This window comes from Sceloporus occidentalis, unplaced genomic scaffold (genome assembly GCF_023333645.1).
Source record: "Sceloporus occidentalis isolate IW3139 unplaced genomic scaffold, rSceOcc1.0.p SCAF_4, whole genome shotgun sequence".
NCBI classification, from domain to species: domain Eukaryota; kingdom Metazoa; phylum Chordata; class Lepidosauria; order Squamata; family Phrynosomatidae; genus Sceloporus; species Sceloporus occidentalis.
The window spans coordinates 83,128,797-83,138,962 of record NW_028316984.1 but is presented as its reverse complement, the minus strand read 5'-3'; the positions used below and the strand labels follow the sequence as shown (position 1 = coordinate 83,138,962).

The following is a 10,166-nucleotide window of genomic DNA, read 5'->3' as shown; positions in this document are numbered from 1 at the left end:
AAAGCCTAGAATCAGACCCATAAAATCCAGAAGTTGGAAGGGACTCAAGAGCCATCCAGTCCATCCCCTTGTTACGCATAATACAACAATGAATCCTAGAAGCCTAGAGTTGCAAGGGATCACAAGGACCACTCAGTCCAACCTGCTGTAATAAAAGAAGACACAACAGAGAACCATAGAATCTGTCAGAGTAGGACTTGTCTATACTTGTCAGAATATTCTGGGCTGTCCCCCAAAGTATTCTGCCCCCCCCCCCCCCACGCTGAATTCACCTCCCTTACCTGCTGGTCCCTCAGGTTGCTCTGTGGGCACAAGTCTCTCTGGGCTTATCTGAGGTCAGAATGAGGCTGGGTGCCTCGTTCAGAGCAACTACTGCCTGTAGTGGTGGTGCTGACCAGATCACAGAGACACAGTGAACTGGCCAGTGGTGCCACTGTGGGCACACATCAGTCTCAGGTTAGATTGGAGAGTCCGGCCTCGCTCTGATTTCAGACAAGCCCAGAACGACTTGTGCCCACACAGTGATTTGGCAGGGACACAGCAGTAGCCCATTTTCACTTGTTGTCCTCATATTTTGCTCCGAATTTTCTGGAAAACCCAGAGCAAAAGGTGCGTTTTTAAAATGTGGGGAAATGAGTGGAAACCTCAAACCGGGCCCTGGTATAGAGTGCAAAGAGCCCAGATCCAATTCACCCAATTCAGGATATCAGGGGTATGTAATGTAAACACCACACAGCCAGCCTGGGGGGAATTAGGGTATAGAGTTAATGTAGGCAAGATCTGTGCCTGCTGAAGGAAGGACAGAAAGGAGGGGTCATTCTAGCCTTCCTTGGAAGGGAGTTCTAGTCAGAGGCTGTAAAGCAGCTCTCTCACATCCTGCCTGATATGGCTGTGTGGGTGGCAAGACTGACAGATGGTCTCCCCTGAAGGTCCCAGGCAGGCTCACACAGAACCTTCGATAGAGCTTTATAGGGTCAGGGGGAAAAGGAAGCCCATAGAAGAGGCCAACCAATCCCTTTGGTTTTGGGGAAAAAAAACCCATCATATGCCTAAAGCAGATCAGCCTACATTGTACCCACATTGGGGCAGCATGGTCAATAGCACCACCCACAGAGCACAATTGGCTCTTTTGGAGGCAACATTTTTCATGGGGATGCAAGCGTTATGCCCCTTATATGCATACTTTATTTATGTATTTGTTTAATTTATATCCTACCTTTCTCCTGGTGGAAGTACCCAAGGTGGCTTACAACAAATGAAAACAAAGAACAGCTAAAGTTTTATTAATATGAACGTTAAAAGAAAATTAAATATCCAAAATGCAGAGGTAAAACAGTTCAAAACAGATTTAAAACATATAGTAAAAAAAAAGTTAAAAGGGGAACAAGTGAAAGTGAACATGTTGTCTCCACCTTCTGTGGCATGTCACCATCCCTGTCCCCACCACCCACCACATAGTGGAAAGGTGGGCTTCTGCACTGGAGGAACCTCTCTTACACATTGCATCAGTGATGTCAATAGAGTGGGACTCATCTGGTGCAGTAACTCTCTGGCTCACCCACCTCACTGATATCCCCCTATACCACACCATACAGAATCTTTAGTAATGTTTTTGTACTAATATTGTTCATGAATTGTAATTCCTGTATATCACTGAATCTTATGAATTCAAAGATATAGCCGTGTCAGTCTGTAGAATCAGTGTGTAGAGAGATTGTTAGAATCCTATGGTATTCTATCAGATGTATGGTTGGTGTGGATGATGGGGGATGGGATATGCATTTGCTAGGCTGGTAGAGATAGAGCATATAGTTGTTAGTGGAGCCAGGTGGTGCTTATCTAGTGGCCTTGAAGGTCTTGCTCTAGGAGGCTTGGTATGCAGCTTTCAGTTATGGGAGAAGAGGAGCTGAGGGGGGAGTGATGAAGGATGGGAACCAGTAAGGAAAAGGAGGGGTTTTCTGCGCGGGCTTTTGGCTAGGGGAGGAGTGATCCAGCTAGGGGGGATTTAGCTATTGGTTTGGCTGGGAGGGGCCAGTCTCAGCTATGAAACTGAGTGATGTAGAATTGCTGATTCTGGAGCTATCAATAAAGTGCTGTTGATTTATCAATCAAGCTGACTGGTTGATTGTCCAGGGTTCTGGTCTCACACTCTGACAGAAATCCTGTAGCACCTTTGAGACTAATCAAAAGAAACAAGTTGGCAGCATGAGCTTTCATAGACTAAAATCTACCTCAGATGCATTCGGTAGAGTGGAAGTCAGGGACAGGCCTATATATGCCATTGGTGTGTGAGAATGTAAATTCAAATTCAAAATTCCTTGCATATGGAAATGAAATGATAAATCCAGTTTTAACTATGGTCATTTGTAAACAAAGGCAATGGAAACTAGCCTTTATGTGTGGAAATGAAGTGGCAAGTCCAGTTTGGCATTGACCTGGGGGTGAAGAGAATAGATGAGTGTAGCATGTTCCCATGAAGATGGGGTCAGATAGTGTGGAGATATGTGTAATGTGCCAGGAAGCTGTTATCTATGTTCAATCCATTGCAGAGGCATTGTAGTTTCTGGATGCTGCCAACATCTTTCTTTCACTTAGTCTCACAGGTGCTACAAGATCTCTCTCCATACTGAATGTTATGGTAATAGTTGTGAACAACTAACAAAAGGAAGGCTAGAATGACCCCTCCTTCCAACCGAAGCAAAGGATGTGGCTCAGTCCTGAATGGGAATGGCTTGGTGCCAGGTGCCGGAATGGGGCCATTTTGAGGACACTGTGAGGTGCGGTAAAATGTGTTTTTTCTCAGACTTGCACGGCCCCGAGCGGCCCCTTCCCATGTTCATAATGGGGGGGGGGATGGGCACTATAAGGTTCGTAGATGAGTTCCCCACCCAAGGTTTAAAATAGAGATGAGGATTCTATTTGCTGTCAAGACTCACATCATCTCAGTTCAAAGTGGGTAGAGTTTGCATTTCAGCAATCCTTGTGCCTGATTCAAAAATGGGCAGAATAATAGATGTAATTTTTGTTCAGCACACAATGAAAAATAAAACAAAACACAGAAATAGAAATTTGCATCCAGGTATTCCCCTTCCTAGTACAAATTTCTCTGCATCAGTTTTGCAGATGGGTGACAAAACAGGATGAATATTAACAACGTTGAGTTGTCACTCTGAGAAGAAAAAGAAAGGGTATGAAGTGAAGGGATTCTGGAGGTCCACGCTAAAGGGGCTAGAAACTGACATTTGACCCAAAGGTTGACTCACCCCTATCTTACTAAATAACAAAATATCATTGTAAACATGAAACTCTGGTTTCTTCATTGAGTTCATATATAGTTTATTAATTTATGTTAGACATTTGTTTTCTATTTTGATCTTTCTCTCTTTGTCATTTTAGCACCTTATGCACAGATGAGGCGAGGTCCCATGACTATCATGGGATGTGCCACCAAGGGAAGGATTCCTATAGCTTAATAAGAACCACCCACAGTTTTTAAGCTTCATGAAGATTCACAGCCTTCAGAATCAGTGCACAATGCACTTGACTGCAAGGGAGGCCAAAATAGTGCCTTTAGATGCAATCATAACTGCTGAATTGTATGCCTAATCTTCACAGGGGAAGGGTGTTTTCCATTCAAAAAGGGGTAGTTGATGTTACTGGGGTTTTTTTTTCTTTGTGCTTTTTGTGTTAGTGTTTTCTTTTTATTCTTTGAAGATCTATTTTAATGATATTTGAACTTTTTGTTTTTGATTAATTTGTGTAGATGGAATATAATAAGTTTCTAGTTTTCTTTATTCTAAAATTTTGTTGTTGTTGTTAACTACCCTTGAGTCATGCCTGACTCATGGCGATCCTGTGGATGAGACATCTCCAAGACTCCCATCCTCTAGCTGCTCTGCTTAGGTCCTGTAATTTCAAGCTCATGACCTCCTTCATTGGGTTTGTTCATCTGGTTTTAGTAAATCATGATGGGTGAATTCAGACAAATAACACCTGGATGAAGTAATAATTCTGTGTTTAAACTGCAGTGTGGTTTCAGAGATGTACTCAGTAGCCTCACATATTGCTCTAAAATTGTTCCTGAGTGTTGTTTACCAGTTGTGGTAACCAGTGAGTATGGACTTTTTTCAAATCACATTTTCTATTCTTGAAATCATTTCTTTCCTTAACCAAAATATTGTGGAAGGGTGTAGCAAACCAACAATCTCACCAGAGCCATAGGATGGTGGCAGGGGTTTGTGTAGGAATGAATGATGAAAACATCCAAATAAGCCTTAATAATCTGTAGAAAGAAAGAAAAAGATAGTATGCAAAGGTATGTATATTTATATGCCAGATAAGATATGTAAAAGTCATAAATGTGCATATGATTTCAACCTTAGAGTGATTCACTGTTGGTGGAGTTGGAGGGAACATATACAACTAAGAGCTATTGGGTTGGATCCTCCATTAAAATATATAGGAATGCTGCTAAGCACACTGTAAGAATCAGAATGTAGTGAAGTACCAGCTGGATAAACAGGCTCAAACACATGTAGAGTTGACTGAGATGAAAAATGTTTTAAAACATCTCTTACCAAATCACTGAATGGAAAAGAATCAGGTTAGTGAATTTGTAAAATTTATTCCAAATTTTTACATTATCCTGAAACAGTATCTCATTGTATATTTGAATCTGTTCCCTTAGTGACAAATATATATCCTAATTTTAGCCCTTATGTCTGGCTCAAGGTTAATTCTACTGGAAGAATGCAAGATATAAACAAGACCCATCTATCTAACTTCATTCTGTTAGGATTCTCAGAACGTTCTGAAGTGGAGATACCCTTGTTTGTGATCTTCCTTCTGATCTACCTTCTGACTCTGACAGGAAACCTGGGTATGATTGTGCTGATCCAGACAGACTCCCACTTGCAGTCTCCGATGTACTTTTTCCTGAGCAATCTATCCTTCATTGACATCTGCTACTCTTCCATCATCGTCCCCAGACTTCTCTACGACCTCCTTGCTGATAGGAAGGTGATCTCATACATAGCCTGTGCAACTCAGATGTGGTTCTTCACCTTGTATGCCACCACAGAGTGCTACCTTCTGGCTGCTATGGCTTATGATCGTTTTGCTGCAATTTGTAACCCCTTGTTTTATCCTGTTGCCATGGCCAAAAAGGTCTGTCTGCAGCTTGTGGCTGGGTGCTATATGGTAGGACTTGTGAATGCCTCTGTCCATGCTTGTGGTATCTTTAGGCTGTCTTTCTGTGGCCCTAATGAAATCAACTCCTTTTTCTGTGACATTCCACCTTTGCTACGCCTCTCATGTTCAGACAGCTATGTTTCCAAGGTGGTGCTCTTTGTCCTCTCCACTTTTGTCGTGGTAGCAAATGCAGTGATCGTCTTTGTCTCCTACTCGTACATCATTTCTACCATCTTGAGAATGCAGTCATCCACAAGTAAGCAGAAAACCTTTTCAACGTGCGCTTCTCACTTGACAGCCATTATACTGTACTATGGCTCTTTGACTTTCATGTATGTGCAACCTGGAGGGATTGAGGCAGTGGAGCAAGACAAAATAGTGTCTGTATTCTACACTATTGTCATCCCCATGCTCAATCCTGTAATCTACAGTATGAGGAATGAAGAGGTGAAAAAAGCCATGAAGAAAAGTCTGTGCAAGAAAATCTCCAGTCAACATCTGAAGTTGTGCAGTTTTCACATTTCACATGGTGCTGATGGTAAAGTCCAAGTAAATGATAAGGGATGTCCTCTTACAAATCAGTGACAAATTCAAAACAGAAAACCGAGAGCAGGAATAAATTGATATTTCTCACAACGTAAGGATGTAAACAGAGGATTCCTCTAAGGATCTATGTTACAACTGGTACTTATTAATTTGTTCATAAATGACCTGGAGTTATAAGTGAAAAGTTAGGTGACCTTGTTTACTAATACAGAACAATTCAGAGTGGTTTAAACTAAGGAGTTTATCACATGGGAGGGAAGCACCCAAAGTCTGTGGATAAATGGAGTTTAAACCCATGAATATCCCACAAGAGTGGGATTGTTTTCAGATGATGTCGTGCAAATTCACAATTATCCCGACATTAACCCGTGCAAAAAGCTGCAAAATCATGCCACTTTTTAACTTTGGGAAAATCCCGAAGTTAAAAAACAGTGTGATTCTGCAGCTTTTTGCATGGGTTAGTATTGGGTTAATGTCAAAATCACCCAACATGTCCAAAAACAATCCCACTCTTGTGGGATATTCATGGGTTCAAACTCCATTTATCCATGGGATTTGGGCACTTTGCCTCCCGTGTGATAAGGTCCTAAGAAAAACAAAAAGGGGGCAGCAAAGAGCACTGAAAGTATGTCTTTAAACTAGGGGAACTGGAAAGGGTGTTAAAATGCAAATGCACATACAGCATAAGCAAGTTTAATGTCATCAGTGATGTGAACTTGAGCAGACTGACTCAGACTCAAGTTGCTTCAACGACCCAGCTTGGACTTGACTCGGCAATAAATGATGTACTGACTCAACTCAACTCACGACTTATAGTGACCAACTTGCTAGTATCATTTACTTCAAGCAGCAGGCAAGACCTGCCACCAGAGCATGGGGCACATTTCTCAGAATGGAGCAGCAAAGGCAATGAGCTTGAGGTGGAAGGATCCTTTTAAATACACCACACCTCCTTTTTTCTTTTAAAGTTGGCTTGACTCTCGACTTGGAACTTGACATGAAAGGAGTTCCATATTTTAACTATGTGTTGTTTGAAGAAGTACTTGGATGCCTGTGTGTTTGATACACACAGAACACTTGTAAGATGTTCAGTTCTTTGCAAGTGAAAGACTATATCACTGCCTCATAATGATATATGCTAAGGTTCTTATCACATTAAGTTTCCTTCCACCAGTTAAAGTGCATCCTTGCTATCTGCAGGGGATCAGTTCTAGATCCCCCATGGATAGTAAAAAAACACACGACCTTAAGTCCCATTCTCAATGAGCACCGCTTCCACTTGCGCTGCTGCGTGCGTGCACAACCACTCAGAAAGCCGGGGCTTGCTATCTGCAGAAGCTTAAATCATGGATGGCAAGCCCGTGCTTGGGGCAGGTGCACTGTAGTGCTATTTTCAAAGTCATAATGCAAGTGGGGATGCTCTCTTCCCTCTTACCCATTTAGAATGTTCCCTTCATTCACTCAAAAAACTTACTGCACACAGTGTTTGGCACTGCCAAACAAGTATCACAACTTTTCATGTTTGGCACATACACATTCTCACAGGTCCCCCCCCCCCCCAAATATAATATATTTCTATGTATGTGCATGTCTGCACGTCCCACAAATAGAGATAGATCATAAATAAATGGCAGATGAATGTCAGCAGTTACTGATCTACCTATTGAATCAATCTATCTGTCTGTCTGTCTGCCTGTCTGTCTATCTATCTATCTATCTAATCACAGAATTCAAAGATATAGCCGCGTTAGTCTGTAGAATCAGTATGCAAAGAGATTTTGTAGTACCTTTGAGACTAAACTGAAAGAAAGAAGTTGGGAGCATGATCTTTCATAGACTTCAATCAACTTCCTCAAATGCATATAGCCTATGAAAGCTCATGTTGTCACTTTCTTTATTTCAGTACAGCCAGAAAGAGACATAGCAAAATTAATTATTTTATTTAACTTTAGGTCTGTTTTTGGGTTTTCCTTATTTTATGTTTGTGTGTGGGAGACAGGGGGGGGGGGGGAGGGGAGAGAAAGATTATCACACTATTTATTTATTTATTTATTTATTTGGCAATAGCAATAGCAGTTTCATTTATATACCACTTCATACTGCCAAAGCAGTCTGTAAGCAGTTTACAACTGTAAGCTAATTGTCCCCAACAAGCTGGGTACTCATTTTAGCGACTTCAGAAGGATGCAGGCCTGAGTCCTTGGCTAGTATTGAACTCGCAACTTTATGGTTTCTGAGTGAGTGGCTGCAGTAAAGGCATTTAACCACTGTGCCACCAGGGCTATTTACTGCCAGAAAGGCTCTCAGCGTGGCTTACAGATAGTTAATTAGACATTTCCCTGCCCTCAGGCTTACAGCCTGAAAAAACATGACACAAAGGGAGAAGGGAATGGCAATGGGAAGAGGTTCAAATCCCTGTTCAACCATGGAAACCAACTCTATGACCTTGAGCAAGTAACACTTTCTCAGTCTTAAAGGAAGGCAATGGCAAACCTTCTCTGAACAAACAAGAAAACCCTATGACAAAATCACCTTAGGGTTGCCACAATTCAGAAATGACTTGAAAGCCCACAACAAAACATTAACAGGGTTTCTTAGCACCTCCGCTACATAGCTAAGTATATGTAAAGTTATGCAATCTACAACATGATACAGGATTTTAGTCCATATTATTTTCTTATGTGAATAAATTTCCTGCCATACCAAAAGCATAGGACATCTTTGATATTTTCATATCTCAGTGTCTTTATTTGTTGAGACACATTTCTGGCAAAGGACCCAATATTTACAAATGTTATTTACACTCATATTTTTTCTGTGATGTGACAAGAAGCTGTTCTTTCATGTGCTCTATGTTTCATTCAAAGTGCTCCAAAGCACATAAAGGATTAAGAGGCATTATACTTTTCAACCAAACAGGTATCTTAGGTTAAAAATGTAAAGATCTTTTAAAGGGTACAACTATTGTTTGAATAAGTGGGTTGAGATTCAGCATCATCACATGTAGTGGCAATGTTGTAGCTATTCTTCATCTCCTCTTCTGGCCCTGAAACCCACTATTTCCAGTGACAGAGTGACATTGCAGCACTGTTCACTGATGGGAGGTGCCTGGTCATGCCATCCTGCCATGTCCTACTTGCAAGCAGCACAAACCTTCATAACTTTGGGTGGCCAACTGGCTTTTATGGTGGATTTTAGGTCATTTGCAGTCATAGCAATAGTGCCATGTTCACAAATGGGAATACGAAGCAGTTAGATTGTTTTAAAGCCAACCTGCAACATCGTAAATGATTAGATCCCAGGTCCCTACAGTGCCCTAACAGGCACTGCCTGAAATATGGGTCTCACCCATGCCAAGTTGCATTCTAGCCTCATAATATACCGAGGCACTACAAACAAGGTTGCAACCTACTGATACTGATACTGAGCAGTGTCTAAAAACAAACAAACAAACAAACAAAATAGGCAAAAAACAAACCCACTAGAGAACAACAAAAAACTGCTTTTGGATATCACCATAGGATAGTGGAAAATTTTACTGGACAGTGTTGACTGTCATTATTATTTATTTGCTCTGTGTTTTATAGGCTTAACAACCTTTGGTTGAACAATAAATGCATTATTGTTGCTGCTGTAAAAAAATTCCTATTCATCCCTGCTATTTCATTCCTTCAAATAAAGACAGATGTTCCTTCCATCTTTCTTTTTATTTATAGAAATAACAAGTGGGATAGCTAGAAATAAGAACATATTGCTCTGGGTAGATTGTATTCATTTTGCCCATTGAAAACAACTTCAGCTGTTCAGCTGGCTTTGCTGTTGTGCTATGCTATAAAGGACAATAAGATCCATGAGCCAGCACTCCATGAATAGAGCTGTCACCTTTAGTCAGATATGTTTATGTCAGGAGGAATGGAACTCACCAGTGTTATTGGGCCTATAGATATGGTGTTTTCTTTCTTTTCTCTAGAGCAGTGGTGGGCAAAGTGTGGCCTGTAGGCTGCATGTGACCCTCCAGGGATGTTTTCATGCCCCTAAGCTACACAGAGGTCATATTTTCCCCCTTTTCCTTCTTTCCTCCTCCTCCTCTGCACTCCATAATGCCTCCAAATGCACTCTAAGATGTATGGTGGACATTTCCACCACTCTTGGAGCCCTCTGGGTCTTTCGTTGGTCAAAACAAATGTTCCAATATTTCCCCCCCCCAAAAAAACCTATTCTTTGCTCTCCAAATTTTCCAAAACCACATTTTGTGGGCTCCCTGAGCTACTGTAGGCACAGAAGATGACTTTTTGAAAATCCATCCATACCAGCAGAAGCATTTGAGGGGGGGAATATGCAGCCCCTTAGCCTCTTTCACAGTTGCTTACCCTTGCCGTACAGTTTAATTGTTTTCTTGAAAGGCCTGTCATGGTAGACTTCAAATTATG

General features: G+C 41.4%; 1 protein-coding gene across 1 annotated transcript; it reads left to right on the top strand.

The window, feature by feature from the left end:
* The first annotated feature begins 4,749 nt into the window (after positions 1-4,749).
* Positions 4,750-8,992, top strand: LOC149314168 (olfactory receptor 5B21-like). Its single transcript, XM_089523075.1, has 2 exons — positions 4,750-5,663; positions 8,803-8,992. Exons 1-2 carry the CDS (start codon positions 4,750-4,752, stop codon positions 8,990-8,992), a joined length of 1,104 nt encoding a protein of 367 aa, XP_089379201.1.
* Positions 8,993-10,166: the final 1,174 nt, after the last annotated feature.